The sequence below is a fragment of the Uloborus diversus genome, unplaced genomic scaffold, assembly GCF_026930045.1.
Source record: "Uloborus diversus isolate 005 unplaced genomic scaffold, Udiv.v.3.1 scaffold_847, whole genome shotgun sequence".
NCBI lineage: Eukaryota > Metazoa > Arthropoda > Arachnida > Araneae > Uloboridae > Uloborus > Uloborus diversus.
This window is the reverse complement of record NW_026559063.1, coordinates 20,668-39,439: the sequence shown is the minus strand read 5'-3', so window position 1 is coordinate 39,439 and position 18,772 is coordinate 20,668. Positions and strand designations below refer to the sequence as shown.

The 18,772-nt window shown below is 33.6% G+C and overlaps 1 protein-coding gene across 1 annotated transcript in view; it reads left to right on the top strand.

The window, feature by feature from the left end:
- The window catches only part of LOC129233971 (protein zyg-11 homolog B-like), a 46,249-nt gene that overhangs the window by 18,060 nt on the left and 9,417 nt on the right, over window positions 1-18,772 (top strand). The window contains exons 7-12 of the mRNA XM_054867881.1: window positions 36-177; window positions 450-520; window positions 972-1,019; window positions 2,903-2,970; window positions 7,636-7,765; window positions 14,307-14,359. Coding sequence (XP_054723856.1) covers window positions 36-177; window positions 450-520; window positions 972-1,019; window positions 2,903-2,970; window positions 7,636-7,765; window positions 14,307-14,359 — 512 coding nt within the window. The remainder of the gene's footprint in view (window positions 1-35; window positions 178-449; window positions 521-971; window positions 1,020-2,902; window positions 2,971-7,635; window positions 7,766-14,306; window positions 14,360-18,772) is intronic.

Here is an 18,772-nt window from a genome sequence, read left to right as displayed (position 1 = left end):
ATTCCTTTGTATTTAGAAATCATTTCTGTCTTTAGATATCAACTGCAGAAACTTCTAATCTTGGTGCTAAATTTTCCTACATGAGGCGACTTTTAAGCATAATAAGAACAAAGATGGATCAAGGAGAAGTAGATATCATGATGAAATTTACATTGAGTGCTCTCTGGAATCTGACTGGTCAGTTCTTTTTGAAATAAAACTTTGTTAACCTCTTGGGTACATTTGATGACTGCTGTGTGTTGTGCACTGTTTTTACCTAAGTCACATGAGGAGTATAGATTATCATTCAGACTTGAAAAAAATTTTACATCTACTATTAAGTTTGTTCCAAAAGCAACAATTTCTTCAGATAATCTACCCAACAGGGTTAATAGTAAAATATTGTAATAATTATTTTATTTTATGTAATATTGTTTTTCTCAAGGTATAACTTTATTTTGTTTCTGCAGATGAATCCCCAAAAACGTGTAGTGTGTTTTTGAAATTAGGTGGAATGCAACTTTTTCTTGATGTTTTGAATGTAAGTTTTATGTATTCATTTGTTTATTTTAAAAAGATATATGCAGCTGAAGTTCAAAATCTTAATAATATGTTTTTAAATAGGAATTTTTAAAAAATGTTTTTGACTTGATGAACATTTGAATAACTTACTTCCTTGAAACTCACTTTTTTTTTTTCACTTGCACTAACAAAAGAGTTTTTAGTAACCTTGCATTATGTATATGTAATTCAATTAATGTTTTGCAATCTATTGTTACTGCTGTACTCATAAGAACTTCAATCTAAAGAGAAGTGAAATTCCAGAAAATAAAAATATATTCGATGTGAGAAGTTTTAAAAACGTTCTTCATAATTGGTATTCTTATTCAATTTTACAATCCATCAACTTGTTTTTTTTTAAATTTATTTATTTATTTATTACACTGGAAATTGCCAAATTTATGTTTGGTTATTTTTTATTTTTTTTTCAGAAATTTGCCGGTGAAAGTGCTGTTGAAACTAAAGTGCTAGGATTAATGGTAAGCAATATATTTATATGTATACGGGAAAAAATATACCTTTAAACAAATAAAATTGATTTTATTAATTTGAGATATCCCTTTGATTCATCTCCCCTCCCTTCATTTATTTTCCCTTACAAATCTGTTTTTAGATGTTTTATGGCTTGTTACTTAGTGAATATAATTCTGCATGAAGCTTTCCTAAAAACATGTGATTTAGTTTGGTGTTCTTGTGCAAAGTGGCATCTAAAATTATGATATTGTCAGTGAAGGAAAAGATTAAATGTTCTGGAGCATAAAAAAGCTGACTGTGATTTTTCCTTACAAATGTGCACTTCAACACATTTCAAATAAGTAAGAACTTATTTTAAGTTGAACTTTTTTTGAAAAGTAATTCACAGAAATGTACATTGTGTTGAAAAATTAAGATCTCTGAGCCTGTTGTGTTCTCAGCTTCTCTCTGTTTTGTTCTCTTCTCTTGAAAATTCCAATCATCCTCTTAATTGTTGTGGAATTAATGAAATTTATTACGATTGCAATCTTTCCTATGTAGGACAAACTCAGCATGCTTTAAAATTTTACTTGAAAGAGTATCAAAATTACAATATAACCCCAATTTAACGATTGTCAATGGACTCGAAAATATTATCGTTTCATCAAGTATATCCTTAAGTCAAGAAGCACATAACTTCAATGCAATTAAATCCGGACCAGTAAAATGTATCATTAAATTGAGGAAATTGTTAAATTTCGTATCATTAAATCAAAGTTATACTGTATATAAAAAAGCACCAATTAAATAATTCTAGCATTCTATGTTGAAGATTATTTATGAATTATAAAATGAATGTGGAGAAATGAATGGGAATTTGAAATATAAAACATTATTTTGCTACCAGCCCCAATTCTATTTTGCTATCTCTAAATCAAACACTATTCACTCCACGGTCCCCCGTACCTACCACTATTTGTGGTTTAACCAGTTGGGTGGAACCCTGAAGACAGCTCTGATTTTTTGATCCAGACCAGAAACTGAGCAATCCCTGGTCCAGAAGTATTGTTTCACTTGGAGGACTTTGTGACCACGAGCATATTTAACATCCCCCAGTCACCATTAATAAAGAAGATGGATCTTCGATCCGGCAGGGATCAAACCCGTGACCCTTCGGTCCCGAGTTCGATGCCTTACCGATCAGGCCATCACGGCCTCTGAATCAAGCAATTAGCTGCAGTTTTAAAATAGGGTTCAGAAAGCCCCTTGGATGTATTCTTTTAGGGATTTCTTGTATGATGGAGTAATGTTGGTGTTTGAAATTTAGGGAAATTGGAATAACTCTTTATTGGCAATATTTAGAACTCATTAAGATATGTAAGTTTTATTAGTTAACTACTTTTGTGTTTAGTAAAAACTCACTATAACATAATAGATTTACCACATAAATATTGGCAGAGTTGTGACATTTGCTTCTTGTCTTGTACTAAGAAACAACATAGGAAATATAATTTACCATAATTTTCATATGCATGCTAAGTCAGCTCCAGTTATATAATGCTCAAAAACTGCTGCAGTAACTAATGAAACAAGAGAGTACTAATCGAGCAATAATATACTTCAAATGATTTCTAAAGCAATTTATGTTAGGGAATGTGCCTAATTAGGGGAAACGAGCATTTTCCTACATTTTGAAAACCATGCTTAAATAGCCAAACTAGCTAAGATTGTACTTCTAGTCTTATTGCATAATTAACCCAATCATAATCACTGTAAGTACTGCTTGTAATGTAAAATATAGCTACAGCATTAAAACATCAGTTTTAATTTTGTCCTTTCAAAAAACATTTAAAACTTTTTTCTTGTAACAAAGTATAGAAGTTTCTGTAATACATTTGTTTTCTTTTAGAATAATATTGCAGAAGTTGCTGAATTGAGGCATAATTTAATGCACGAAGACTTCGTCACTGCTTTAAAGTAAGAGTTTTTGTTGTGTATTCTTTACTCCAAAAATTTTAGTTTTCATGTGACTGAAAACATTTCAATACTGAATCAAGATAGGCTTTGAAATCATTTCTTTCATTTGACGTTCCAAGATGTACTTTTTTGATATAAATTTATGCATGCCTTAGTAAACACATTTTTATCCATCTATTTTTAATTTATTCATGTACATGATTTAGTAACTAAATTTGGGTTCAATCTTGTTCTAGTTCCATAGATTTCTTGCAAATTAGTCTGATTGAAAATTTTGATTTAATTTATTATAGTACAGGGTGTATCCAAATTCCCTCCAGGTTTAGGAAGGCTTTTTTCAAACAAAGGTGTTATTAATACAGCAACAACGTTGATCTTACTGTAGAAAAAACTTTCCAAGTTTTGTTTCGCAATTGTTCAACATGACAATCATTCGCGATGTAGCAGATATTAAGTCTAAAATGTAATTTGTGTTTCACTCACTGTAATGTGTCATGGTCAGTGGTTGTTCATTTTCCACTAAGGTAGGAAACTTCCCCATTATTTGACAAACGTTTGCAATAATGAGCTTCTTGATCATTGGATTGTAGGAGATTCTGATGACCTCCTTCTTCTGTGGCTACTGTGCTCTTCTAACCAAACTCTGTACAATTTTTTATTGCATTACATCAAAAATAAAAGGTTCCTGCCCCCTATGCACCCTAGTTAACAAGATTTGCCATAGACTAATAATAAGAGTAGACCGAGCTTTCTCATTCTTGCTGATAAAGAAAATTGGTTCATAGATGTATCATGTGACTAGTGGAAGGGCTTGGCGAAGACTTTGGCAGCATGGTTGCTAGATGGCAGCATTATCTATAGTTTGGCACTCGACATGTATTTTAAGACAATGTGTTTTCATTAAAAAAAACTTCCAGGTGCAGAGATTGAACTGTTTTTCTTTTAGTTATGCATTATTTTGACATTAGTAATAGTTTTTGATCAGTTTTCGGTAACTTTTATTTCATTTGGAGCTGTCAGCGTTGGCGTGAACGAAATGGCGTAAACGTTTTGCGTTAACGCAAAAATGTACTAATCGGTATCTTAAATTGAAACTGTAGGTAAAAATCTTACCGTTTGCTGATTCTTCTTGGTCGCTTGCATCTTTTATTGCTTAGAGAGTTATTGAAATTGACTAAAGAAAATACACAATGCTATCTAAACGAAAAACTCACTATATTAACAAAATATTTACAACTTAGAATAACAAATTTACAAATCGGACTCCATAAAAGATCATTCTTCCGTGTTCCATCAATTCTATTTATTTTATTTCGCGCTGGCGTTGATCGTCTGCTACGATTAACGCCCGCTGTTGCTAGGATATCCACCAGTCACATGGTTTGGTTTATGAGCAGCAAAAGGGTTGCCATAGCTCGGTCTACTCTTATTATTAGTCTATGAGATTTGCACCAAAGTCTTACAACCAGGGTTGCCACGCACCGGGAAAACCTGGAATTGTCAGGGAAAATGAAAATGGCCGAAAATCAGGGAAAATGAAAAATTGCATATTTCCGATCGTTAAAACAGGACGAAAAAAAAACTTTCAGCCTTGTTTTTTTCGCCGCCATTCAATTCCCATTCGTCGTTTTGTCATTCCCCTCTTTCTTCTTCCTCCTGCAGTTCTTTTTATCAACTCTCTGCCATTGGCGCGTGCGCCATGGCAGTCGGCGGCGGACATGCGCAGAAGGTACTTCTTTTCTTCCTCGTTTGAGCGGGCTCTGTTTAAACGCTGCTTGTTTACGTGAGCAGTTCTGAAGTTGTTATGATGCACAGCACATTGTTTTGTCTGCGAGTGCGACTGAAGTTTTTAATGAGCTGCAATATTCTTTTCATATTTTATATTATTTCTTTAAATTAATTAATTAAATCGTATTATTCTAAACAATTTTGTTCTGTAAATTTAGTTCATTAGACAATTTTAAACTTAGAAAGTTTCTTTTTTACAGAAGTATCGCTAATCTTTTAGTATTTTGGTAGTGGTCTTTAATGACTTCCAATGCGCTTCTTTCTTTCAAAATAAAAGTAATCCGATTAAAAAAAAATCTGCACATCAGAGAAGTTTCTGATCAATGCTCAAAATTTAACTTTATGACAGGGTGCCCACAGAAGTGATTGTGGCGCAAGTTGCGCCATCAAAATTTGGGGGGGGGGGATTTTTTAATTATTTATTTTACTTTATTTTTATTCAAATTATTTACTCATATTGTTTTACTTTATTATTTTCATCTGTGTGTGTGTGTATTTTATTGGGGAGCGAGCACACTTTTCTTTCAAAACAATAGTAATTAAAAATAAATAAATAGGTAAAAAAAATAAATAAAAAAAGAGAGTTTAAAAAAAAAACGCGAAGGCGTTTAGAAATATTGGGGGGGGGGGGTTGTGCCATTGAACTTGGGAGGAGCACCCCTGTTTTATGAGCAACAAACGGGGGAAATATGTGAAGCTAAAAGATGCATGATTTTTTCACAGGCCAAAGTCTAAAAGCGCTTTGAGTTCAATGGATTGGAGGGGTAGAAGGCAATAATTGAAGAAGTTTAGGTTTCATAAGTTTTTAGTTCAGATTATTTTAGCAATTAACTTTATTTTTATGATACAGATGTCACAATTGTTAATTTTGCAGTTCTTTCACTTGATGTAAGGCAGTGGCTCCTCGCTATTGAAAATTAGATATGCTACATTTACATTGATTGTTTATTACAGTGATTTACTTCACTTGTGTTAGTACATTAGGGTAGTTCAAAAATACACTTTAAAAAAAAAAGGTTTCTCATAGAAAACAGGACACCACTCAATGTTTTTAGACTTGTGGATAGTAAAATACTGGAAGAATTTTAACTTCCTATTCCAACTGAAAGAGGATGCTCGACTGCCTCCCTCAAACTTCATAAGTATGAGGAGGGGGTTTAAAAAAATACATTGAACTGAAAAAACAATGTTACATACTATAATCTACACGAGTTATATGCATATTCATTGCAATAAAATAATTACTTACATAAAAAAAAAACAGCTGGGGAAATTAAATGTTTCTAAATATGTGACTTTTTCTATGCTAGAGCTAATGTTAAATTAAGGGGTCATTGAGCTCCCTCTTAAAATTTGAGTAAGAAGCAAGAACTTTTACAGCACAATACTATTAGTAAGTCTAAAAAAAATAAGGGATGTCTTGGACTCGAGCTGAGAGAAAAAAAAACTGAACCACCCTTAGTACATATTTTTGATTATTTCAGCTTGAGTAAATTAAATTTGGTAACCATTGTTTGTAAAGATTGAAAATGAGGTAAGTTTTATCAAAATTTGAGATGTATATATTAATGTTGCAAAATGAAGGTGGAGATCGATAACCTGGAATTTTTCTCAAAACCACCTGGAAAACCTGGAAATGTCAGGGAATTTCATTCTTGAACTTCCGTGGCAACCCTGTACAACTGCTTTGCTAACATTGATTGTGACACAGTGAATGAAGTGGGGATTAATTACACTTTAACCTTCGAACACTTGTGAAACAAAACTTATAGAGTTCCTTTCCCCAGTTAAGTCAACCTTGTTGCTTTATTTGTAATATGTTTGTTTTAGTAAGCCTCCCAGACCCCGGAGAGAATTGTGAAACACCTTGTACTATGCAAAATCTTTTTAAAAACTATTTGTCCTTATAAAATGCTCAACTGATGGTCCGCTTGGGTCAGGTCGTCTTAAGAAAATAACTTGCCAGTTACCCAAATTCATAACCTGCTGGATAGATGCAATCACTTAAGACCGCAGAGTGGTATAGTGATTCGACTTATGTTATTTATGCCCAAAGGGGCTGGTTCGAACCGGGCTCTAGTAGGTAGATTTTCAAGATACTGAAAATCAACAGGTTCATGTCCTATGATTATGTGGCATGTAAAAGACTTCTTGAGTACTCTTTTTGCTATGAGTGCTCTTGGCAAAATTAAATTCCTCATGAAGTTTCACATCAAAGAGAGCCCAGGTACCTTCATCTGGTAGGGAAACTGGGCATCAAAATGAACATATTTTTAATGCCTTTACTTCACCTCTGTAATTTAATGGTATTAAAAGAAGCCCTTGTAAGCTGGAAGGGGAGGAGGGTACGAAAATCCCTTGTTATGTTTTTAAAAAGATAATAGTTGCTTTCAGTGAAATCGGTGCTCTCTTAATCAAATGCTGTTTAGGGTATTAATATGTGTCAAATATACATAGGGTCCCCCATGATGTATCAAGTTTAAACCCCTAGCTAAACCGGAGGAGATAATGTGGTGTAGCTGGCTTTGTCTAAGCAGTTTAGAAAAAATGCTTTTTTTTTTTTTTTTTTTTTGACTTTAGAATACAATATATTTAAATTTGTGTTCAGTAAATTACAAAATAAGCCACAATTATCATTGCTTTGTTATTTCAATTCATACATAACTTTTAGTTTTAGATCCTAACCACACTCAATGTTCTGGCATTGTGTGGTATCAAATCAGTTTCTACCAGTTGTATTCAAACTGTGTTTGTACAAGGAATAAAAACTACCTCTTTTTTTTTGACTTGAACACATGGTTGTTACTATCTTAGTTATGATATCTCACCTGCTATTGTACAGTGTATTTTTGTAATGATTGCATTTGTTCCTTTCAGGAAACTTTTACGTTCGGATCATATAGATGTAAGCTATTTTGCTGCTGGCATTGTAGCTCATATAGCTAGTGAGGGAAAGTCTTTTTGGGATTGCTCTTCAGTCTCATGGAATGATATGATTTCCGAACTAGTATGTATTTTATTTTAACTGATGTAAATCAATAAAAATCAATTGGTTATAGTTCAAAGTGACTGGAGATGGTGTTTTGGATATCATCCAAATTTTCACGTTTCTTGTCATATAGCGACCAGATTAAAGAGAAATCATCTGATGCAATGTGGGGCAAGTTTCTTCCAGTAAATATCAACTGGTAAAGCATGATTATGCAAAACCGCACTGTTCAAAACGAACTTTTTATAAAACCAGTGTATTATAGTGGTTAGCCTCTCCTACCGTACTCACCGATATTGCACCATTCTATTTACCTTTATTTCCATCCCTATTCAACAAAAAACTTGAAAATTTTCCTGATATCCAAAATGTATCCAAATCTAGACACTTTAGTTCAAACCCAAGTTATTTTTATCAATCCAGAATTGAAAGTTTGCGCATTAAATGGCCAGAAGTTGTTAATATCAAGGGTAGTTATATCATTGATTAAAAATAAAAACTGCTTGAAATTTTATTTGTTTGGAAAACACATTATATATTTTCCAGTCCTCTTAATATATGATTACAACCTGGATTATATGTAAATGCATATGTTCTGCATATTCCATTGCATATTTTTTCTTCTTTTGACATTAGTGTATATAAATGTATAAAAGCTGCAAAGTTTAAAAATGAATGCTTATTACTGATTTATTTTCTTGATTTTAAATTTGTTTTTCTCAGATGACCCAGGTAGCATCAACTCATTGGATTTTGCTCGGCCGATCATCGTCTCCTCCTAAACTCATCGCGTAATGCACGCTGATATCATTGCGATCAGAATCCGAGAATGGTTTTCGATGAGCTATTTTTTATCGGAAAACTATATCCTTACGATCAAATTTTCCGATGAAAATTTTCTGAACTACATTTCATCGGAAAAAGAGATCGTAACGATCAAATTTTCCGATGAAAATTTGCCGAGCTACATTTCATCGGAAATAGACATCGTAACGATCAAATTTTCCGATGAAAATTTGCCGAGCTGCATTTCATCGTAAAAAGACATCGTAACGATCAAATTTTCCGATGAAAATTTGCCGAGCTACATTTCATCGGAAATAGAGATCGTAACGATCAAATTTTCCGATGAAAATTTGCCGAGCTGCATTTCATCGTAAAAAGACATCGTAACGATCAAATTTTCCGATGAAAATTTGCCGAGCTACATTTCATCGGAAATAGAGATCGTAACGATCAAATTTTCCGATGAAAATTTGCTGAGCTGCATTTCATCGGAAAAAGAGATCGTAACGATCAAATTTTCCGATGAAAATTTGCCGAGCTTCATTTCATCGAAAAAGAGATCTTAACGATAAAATTTGCCGAGCTTCATTTCATCGGAAAAAGAGATCGTAACGATCAAATTTTCCGATGAAAATTTGCCAAGTTACATTTCATCTTAAAAAAAGTAGGTCGTTTAAATTTTCCGATAAAAATTTTCCCAATCTAAAATTTTTGGAAATCTCCCAACTGTTATAATAGGATAAGTTTTATTATTCGAATATCCTACTATTGATCAAACGTAATGCTATACTGATCAACATTCAGGGTTGAGAATCGGAGGAAAAATGACTGAGACTTTGACTCCGAATCCGACTCCTGGATTTTGGAAGGGTATACTCCGATTTGCTGCAAAATCAATTCAACTTTAACTCCACGATTCCAATCCCGATTACCTCACTGGAATTGCGAACAAAATGAGACTCCGACTCTTGAATGATTTCTCTCTATCTCCAAAACAATTCCATTCCGTTCAATTTGATTCAAAAAATTACCGACTCCGACTCAGTTTGCGGGCAAAATGATCGACTCCGACTCTTCACAAGCTGGCGCCACAAGTATGTTCACTGAAAAAAATCAGTTATTTCCGTTCAGAAATTTGTCATGACCTTACCACCCGATAGATGGCGCCACAAATTATTTTCCATTTAATACATTATTTTCCTCCTTGGAAAGAGCATTACTGTTAGCATAAAATATTATTTTATTTTATTTAGTTTTTATTCTCGGTCCACAGCCGATAATTTAAAGAAAATAATTTAAAGTTAAGTGTACCTACTTTAAGCCCAGTCTGGTAAAAGTAGAACCTGTCAACTAGTTGGTGCTAACACTTCAATCGACGATTCCCCCACGCCATAATTAATGGCGACTGTTTATTGAAACCATCGGAGATTGCATGTCTCGATGTGTCGATTCAGAAAAGTTGAGTTGTCACCTGATCGACTCGAATTAATTCCACTCGTTGACCGCACGTGCTATGGAGAGGAGTACGAAGATTCGCGGTAGTGGAATATGCAAATGAGTGATGGTCGAAGTAGAAGTTAGTGTGGTGACGTCATCGAGGCATGGAATCTCATTGGTTGATAAAACATATATATTGTGGCGAGTGGCAGCGATCGCTCTCTCGTTTTTCTTCTTTCCACTATCCCCAGTGGTTGGTTCTGAACGTGAAGCCTAGTCCGGCTCACGTGTAGGGGGGTTTTTCCCCGCGATGCTAGCGGGGGTTTTTGTGGTATGAGATGTTTAATATTCCAAGTCCTGGAATTAGTGAATCCAGGTGAAGAACCTGTTGCGTTGTGTCCGGCCAATTAAAATGTCGGGGATGTGAGTTCCATGTGTCTACCTGTGATGTTCACCGATCTACGAATTGTGTAATGGTGCTTTTCATTCGGACATTCCTGAAGTGTGATTCGGCGGACCTTTTGTGAGTTTTCTACCTGATCCTTCGGAGTGGCAAGTGACTGCATCGACATCTTGGTGACATTTTTCTTTATATTTTGGAACCACTTTTGTTATGATATTTTGGGGTTGTATTTTATGGGGATGTTATTCTAGTCATATTTAATAAATGTATTTTTCTGAAACATGTTTTTTGCTTGTCTCCAACTTGACATTACACGGCCAGTTAATGTTGGCTTAGGTTAAATATCTTAACTTCTGGATTTTAAACTTAACTTTAATTTATGCCAACAATTACTTGTCTAGTGGTTAGCATATGAATCTCGTATTCTAGAGGTCTAGGGTTCGATTCCCGACTAAAGCGACTTAGATTGAACTCATGAATCACGTTCATCAAAAGTTGTTAAATTTGAAATAAAATAAACAAGTTATTAAAAGAAATTAAAATATATTAAATAAATGTCCCAAATGACGTCATCCGGAAATACCCCTCCTGCAAGTTTTCAAGATGGCGGAAGGGTCACGTGATCATCCAAGATAGCGGACCCCCCTTCCCTCTGTTAATTTTTTTTTCCTCCTGCTTGTCCCTATATCGCAGTTGTTACTACTTCTCATCGTATTTTCATCCTAACTTCATCGCCTCGGAACAGCACTGCTCGTATATTGCTCCAAAATCTCATCGTATTTTCATCCAAAATTCATCGCCTCGGAACAGTACTGCTCGTATATTGCTCCAAATCTCATCGGTATAGGGAGCAAAATTCATCGGATTCCGATGATCGGATTCTACTATTGCCGATGAGACATATTGGAGCAATTTCCGATGAAAACTCATCGGAATCCGATCATCGCCCAATCAAAGTTTCATCGGATTTCGATGAACGGCCGATGATCGGCCGATGAGTTGATGCTACTCGGGGAAAGATTGAAAATGTTTTATTTTTCATAAAGGAAAAAAATGGGAGAACTTTGGAAGGTCATTTGTTTAATATTTGTCTTTTATGCGCTTAGGGTCTAAGTGATTGATTTCTTTGATTTCCAAAACCATAATGCCGCTTTTGAATTATCATTTGAATTCTAATGAATAAATTTGGATTTGGCTATAGATAGAACTGTAATTCGTTTGCAAAAAAAAAAATGTTTTAATACATATGTATATTGCTTTAACTGCTAAATGCAAAATGATAGAGGCAAATCTCTTTTTTTGACCGGATTTGACCAGTTTTCTTTATGTAAATAAAAGGAATTATTATTAAATATGAGAGTTTATAATGGGACCTAATGTTCTTGAGATTATTATTCTATAAGCTAATTTTTTTTTCCTATAAATTGAACTTACTTTAAACCATATTGTTTTTTCAAAAGAATATTGGGGGTAGTGATGTAAAATACCCGGGTATATATTTTTAGGGGTAAATACCCAGGGTATATACCGGGGTAAATACCCGGGTATTTATTTAAAAAATTTATATTCAACTAAAATACTTTTCTGTATGTATTCCATTATGTATATATACAACCAACCATATACAAAACAATAAATTTTTGCCCAAAAATTGTATTTTGATCACATATTTAAAGATTTATTGTGTGAAACAGCTTAGCAATCTAATATGATATTCATATTAAATGTGTTGGATATGCCTAATCAATGTTGATAGCCAAATTTCAGATATAAAAAGCCATTCGACAAAAAGTAAAAAGCTTAACTGGTTACAAAAAAAAAGCAAACATCAATTTTTTAAGGTCCTAGTCTTTTATAACCCAGTAATATGTCCCTGCATGACATCAAAATGTAACGAAATGTCGCTCAATTTATTATTACTATTTATTTACCTATATCAGGTGTATTCTGTATCACACACACGCACATAATATATACATAAACATTTAAAATTCATTTAAAATTTTTAATCTTTTATTTTCGGGTTTATGTTTAAAAAAGAAAATAGTCCCCTTTTAATACTACCTAAAATTTTTTCAAAATGCAAAATTACTAGGGGATTTACCCTGCCTTTGGATAAATACCCAAAAAAATATTTACCTTCCCACCCTACAGGGGAGCAAATGCAAATGAGTAAGGCAACAGAATAGAATATTTTGATTTTTTTTTTTTTTTGCTTATTAATGTGAAAACTGTTTCTATATTTTCCATGTTATCACTTAAATATCAATAAAATATAACACCATAGTCTTAATAACTTCTCAGTTTAATCTTCCAAACATCCCTCATGCTTCCTTTTTTTTTTCATTTTGGATATGACTAACCTAGATTATGATTTTGAAATCCTGAAGTTCATAATGAATTGCTTATACTTCTCCAATTATGACATTGAAAAGAAAGATTCTTTGGTTCACGATATGTTTCTTTCATGATTTCATCAAATCTTTCAATAAAAAATATTATAAACTGTGTAATAATTATGTATATATCATTTTTACCAATTATTTCATATTTAGATTTAAAAAAAAAAAATCCCATTCACTTTTTTGCATTTTTTGTAAAATACCCAGTTTTTGGGTATTTACCCAGGTCTTGGGTAAATACCCGGGTAAATACCCAAAAAATATTTACCTACCCGCTGCGTATTTACCCGATCCACATCACTAATTGGGGGGATTTATTATTATGTGTAATTTAAAAAGAAGCACATGATTTTTATTTTAAACTTTATTAGGTTTTTTCTTGACCAGGCTAGGTGCTGCTGCCTTGATGTTTTTAACAATCTTTTTCTCTAGTAGGGGGGAAAACACCCGATTGAGCAAAAATATGTTACATTAGTACTTTTTGGATAAATAACATTAAATTTTTATGAATTTATTCCAGAATACCAAATTTTTAAAAACTTGGCAAGTTTAAAGAACTGTGTGTATTTGAAGCAAAAATCTAGTGTTGATACAGTCCCAGATTTGATACATTTTAAACAGTTGTAACACTATTTTTAATCACCTATTAGATTTTTATTCAATTAATTTTTCATATGATCTGGTTGGATTATAAACATACATAGGCCTTTGCTCTCTCTCTCTCTCTTTCAATATTATTATCCGACACAACAACAGACTTTTTGTAAGTACATCATCTGTATTATTGCTTAAGTCTAAAAAAAGTTCTAGAAATAAAGTAAATAAACAGTAAGTTTCCACCCCTAAGCCAGGGCTAAGGCAGAACTATATGTAATATACCAAGAACCATCCATTATGCCATCCAGAGACTGCAGTTTCATCCTTGCTACAGACTCATCCGTCTGGAAGAGACAATAACCACGCTGGAAGCAGACGTCATCTCACTGAAGCTGAGAGTGCCAACAAACTAAGCTATGCCTTCAATTCGCGAGTTGAAGTGTACCATTGCTGCAGATTCTCGCGGGTGTACTAAATTTATTTTAGCTACCAGTTGGTTGGCACTCTCAGCCTCAATAAGATGACATCTGCCTCCAGCTTGATTACTGTCTGTTTCAGACTGATGAGTCCATAACAAGGATGAAACTGTAGTTTCTGGGTTGCATAACTAGGTTTGTTGGTATATTGCATGAAGTAAAAGTAACTTTTTTTTTTCAGTGCAATGAAACTTACACATTAATAAAACTATAATATATCTAATTTCGTTAAGAATTTAAAATTTGCAAATTTGCTATCTTTTTGAGCTGCTTATTTAGTCTAGACATTCTCTTTCGTCAACCTTTGTGATGAAATAGAAACAATGATTCTTTGTTTTTAAATTTTAGTAATTTATTTTAGATCTTATTTAACTTTTTAAGAATAAGAGAAAAACTTTTTTTATGAACTTTTGCAAAAGTGATATTTTCTTATTATAATGTTGTTTATTTCTCTTTAGGGTGATGCAGTTTTAAGTTGGCATGTACCAGAAACTGAAATGGTTGCATACAGGTATTCTCTTTTTTGCTAAGTCATTTTCATTTTTTTCCCCAGGCTAAAACTAACTAAGTATATATATATATATATATATATATATATTGTTACAAATTCTGTAAATAGTAATTATTGTAGGAACGTAACCTGTAAATAGTTTCCCGTAATGAATATACAACCCCTTTTTCATTCGGCTAAAGTATACGACCCCTATTTTCTTTCTTTTCGTTGATAACGGTCTACGCATTTCGCGAAGAGGTAAGAATGTTGTGGAAAATTCTTTTCGGTGTATAAAAGCCGTTAGCGATGGATCAGGGTTCGTACGCCCTTGAAAAACCTTGAAAAGTGCTTGAAAAAAAAAAGTTCATTTTCAAGTGCTTGAAAACCTTGAAAAAGTTTTAAAACCTTGAAAAAGTTTCTCAGTGCTTAAATTCTCTCAAAAATCAACGAATTGTGCTTAGAAGTTTTAAAAAAGTATTTCACCAATGCAATTTTCTGAACATGTGTTCAGTATGCAACATCGCGAAAAATTGCTTCCTTGTTTGGGATTTCAATCCTTTTGCATCTTGTAAATATTTTGATGTGTTTTACAACCGAAAGATATTTTGACATATGGTACCTTAGATTAGTTTATTTTTTGTTTAATTTCATTAATTAACAAAGAAATTAATTTGAAAACCATGACAACATTGAACTTACTCGGGTTTCGCGAAAAATTGCTCTTGTGTTTGAAATTTCAATCTTTTTGCATCCTGCAAATATTTAAATATTTTGGCTAATCAAATGTTAGTTTTGCATATGCTACCTTAGATTAGTATATTTTTTGTATAATTTTAAAATACAAATAAATTTATTTCATGGGAAACATGCCACGTCGAACGAACTCAGACTTTGCGAAAAATTGCTTCTCATGTTTGAAATTTCAATCTTTTTGCATCTTGCAAATATTTAAATATATTCACTAATCGGATGTTATTTTCATATTTGCTACCGTAGATTAGCATATTTTATGTTTAATTTCAGTAAAATATAAGTTTATTTTATGGGAAACATGACAACATTAAACTTAATTCGCGAAAATTTGCTTCCCTTGTTTGAGATTTCAATCCTTTTGCATTTTGTAAATATTTTTATATTTTTGGCAATTAGTAGTTATTTTGACACTGCTACATCAGATTAGCTTATTTTATTTTTTATTTTAATAACTAAAGAGTTAAAGAATTTATTACCTTGGTCTTGTTTAATTATTTGCTTATTTATTTTTGCAATTTTGAATGATTATCTTTACCTAATTTTTGGTCATAACAGATTTAAAAAAAAAGAAAAAAAAATTAAATTTCAGCAGTTGAGCACCTAACAAATTAACTTAAAGTTTGTATTTTAAATATAAAGTTGATTTATATAATTTTATTTATAAGTACATCATTTTTTTACGTCTGCTAAAATAAATAAAGTGTATAACAGGGGTGGTTGTGTTATGATTATTCACTTGAAATCCAGTAGTGTTCGTTTTTATGTTTTTACCTCCCTATATCTCCAATTTTCCCCTTTTCCTCAAATGTTCAAAATTACTACTTTATTAAGGTTGTATTAAGGTACTTGGAGCTTACTGAAAGAGGCTTTAATCAGCAAAGGGGTAGATAGCTTAAGGAGGGTCATTCATCTTCATTTGGATGTAATAAATTGACCAGTACCAGCCTAGCTAGGCCCAGTGCCTGTTGCTGGTTATCAACAGGCACTGGGCATGGTACTTCTATGCAGAATATTTTGACTTAATAAACTATTTTATGAATTGTATGCATAGCAAAAGTTATTGTTGTACATATGTATATTCAAGTAATAGGGGTCTTAGTTTTAAAAATTATTCCCCCCCCTCGCCCCATTTTGCTCTTTGAAACTTTCAGGTAATTTTTTATGAACTCACAAATCACAATTACACCTGAATATTATTGCCTTTCTAAATTTAAATTCTAATTTCAACAATAACCCATTTTTTCCCAAAATAAAACTACTTTTGTCATAATATATGTCAACTTCTTGTGAATCTTTTCAATTTCGAAATATGGCTCTATAAATCTGAACTTGCACATTTATTGTCTATTGCAAGTTAATCAATGAAAGCTGAATAGGCTCAAGTTTGCATTCAGAGTATTTATCACTGCTTAAGCTGCTTTTGTATATTTTGAGGCGTAGACTGTGGACTTTCATAAACTTTTCTTATTTCCTAATTTTTAAATTTACTCGAGGACAGTTGAAATGCCTTATTGGCTGAATAGCTAATAAATACATATGAATAATTGATTTGCATACTTATAAATGATTTGCAAACGTAATATTTTTAGAACTGAATAGTGCAAACTGAAATAACTTTCTGGGTAGTGTTTTTGTCCTAAACCACCCTTATATTGTAATAAACCACTGTATAGATATTGGAAATAAATGTTGAAACCGGGGGGGGGGGGGGAGTGACTGCAAAAACTCCTCTCTGGCAATGCCATTGAACTTGGATATTTTAGTTTTTTCCCATAAAAGTTAAAAGCACTTATGAAAGGTTTTTTTTTAAGTATCAATTTGCTGATTCTAGAAAAAAATATACAAACCTCTGACTGCTGCACCCTTTGAAAAACCTCAAAATTAAACCTCTTGGTATCTGCTTCTCTTTATGAACAAACTTTTCAAACATTTTCAGAAAATCTTTCAACGCAGTAGATCTTTCATCAAAGGATCTCTCCTTGTAGAAAAAACAATTTTGTTTTCCTATCCTTTTTTGTATTATTGCCTTATTTCTATGTGTTTGTAGTAAATGAAATCTGCATACAATATTTTTAGTACAAATTTATGATATTGCCTTGAAAACAAAATTTTTTACCTTGAAAAGTACTTGAAAAGTGCTTGAATTTTTTTCTGCCTAAAGGGTATGAACCCTGTGGATAAACAGTTAGTTTGGATTGATATTTCGAGCTGAGGGCATTTTGCTCTGGTTATAGCGAGGCATTTCGCTGTGTTGTTTTCGTTTTTGGAAGTAAATACGTGTGTAAACGTTGAGTTTACGGTGTTGTGTGATAATTGCTTAATTGCTGATGAATAATTTAGCAGTTGTTGACGACCTTTCCTGTACATAGTGTAAATAAATTTCCTGTGTTTTTATCAAGAACTGTGTTTTCATTTCAAGAAAGTGGAAGTCGCACCGAATCCGTTACAATTTGGCGCCCAACGTGGGGCTATTCAGGACTTTCTTGCAGTAAGTGTGACTTTGGACATTTTTTCATACAGACTTTTTAAATTTGGACTTTAATTTTATGGGGATTACTCGCGCAATGGATGAACAATTAAAACAACTGCTTGATGCAATCAACTCTGTGAAGAGTGATATGGCGGCTAATCAAGAACAATTAAAAAATGATATGGCGGCTAATCAAGAACAATTAAAAAATGATATGGCGGCTAATCAAGAACAATTAAAAAATGATATGGCGGCTAATCAAGAACAATGGAAAAGTGATTTAATGGTGCTGAAAAAGGATTTAGCTTCTAACCAAGAGGAAATTAAAAACGACCTTACTTCGGTAAAGACTGTGATGGAAAATAAATTTAATGAGATAGAGCATCGAGTTGATGCTTTTGATGAAAAATTTGAAACAGTAGAAAACCGTATCGCAACAGTTGAGAATCATGTGGATGAGAAAATTAAAGACATGGAAAGGAGATTGGCGACCGCGGAAAGCAGCTCTGTACAGTTTTGCGCTCCCACATCTGTTGCTCGACCGTCCATTAAACTGGCCACATTTGATGGGAAAAGTTCGTGTCAGGTGTACAAAACCCAATTCATGATAGTGGCGGAAGCGAACGGATGGGACTCTGCTACCAAGGCCTGCCATCTTGCAGCATCCCTGAGAGGTGACGCAGCGGACATTCTTCAGACCCTTCCGGACAGCCAGCGCCTGGATTTCGCCGCCCTCACATCTGCGTTGGAGCTTCGCTTCGGTGAGAAGTGCCAGAAAGAGTTCAGCCGACTCCAGTTGAAGTCCCGTTTCCAGAAAACCGGGGAAACCCTGCAAGAGCTAGCGGCGGACGTCGAGAGACTGTCTCATCTTGCTTTTTGCGACTGTCCTGCGGATGTTCGGGACAACCTGGCACTCAACTACTTCATCGACGGAGTTCGGAATCCTGAGATCCAGAAGGCCCTCCGGATGGCGAATGTAAACGACTTGAAATCCGCTTTGATGTATGCGATGAGATACGAGGCCGCCCAAGAAGCAACCCGTGTGGATCGCCATCTAATCCGGACTCAGGAAGCTGATGAGTCTGATTCCAGGTCGTCCCACCTCGCTGAACTTGAGAGACAACTCGGTGACTTGACAAGACATCTGAGCAGCCCAAAAGAAACAAGAGCAGAAGTGCTGGAAATGCGGTAGTGAAGGACACCTGCGA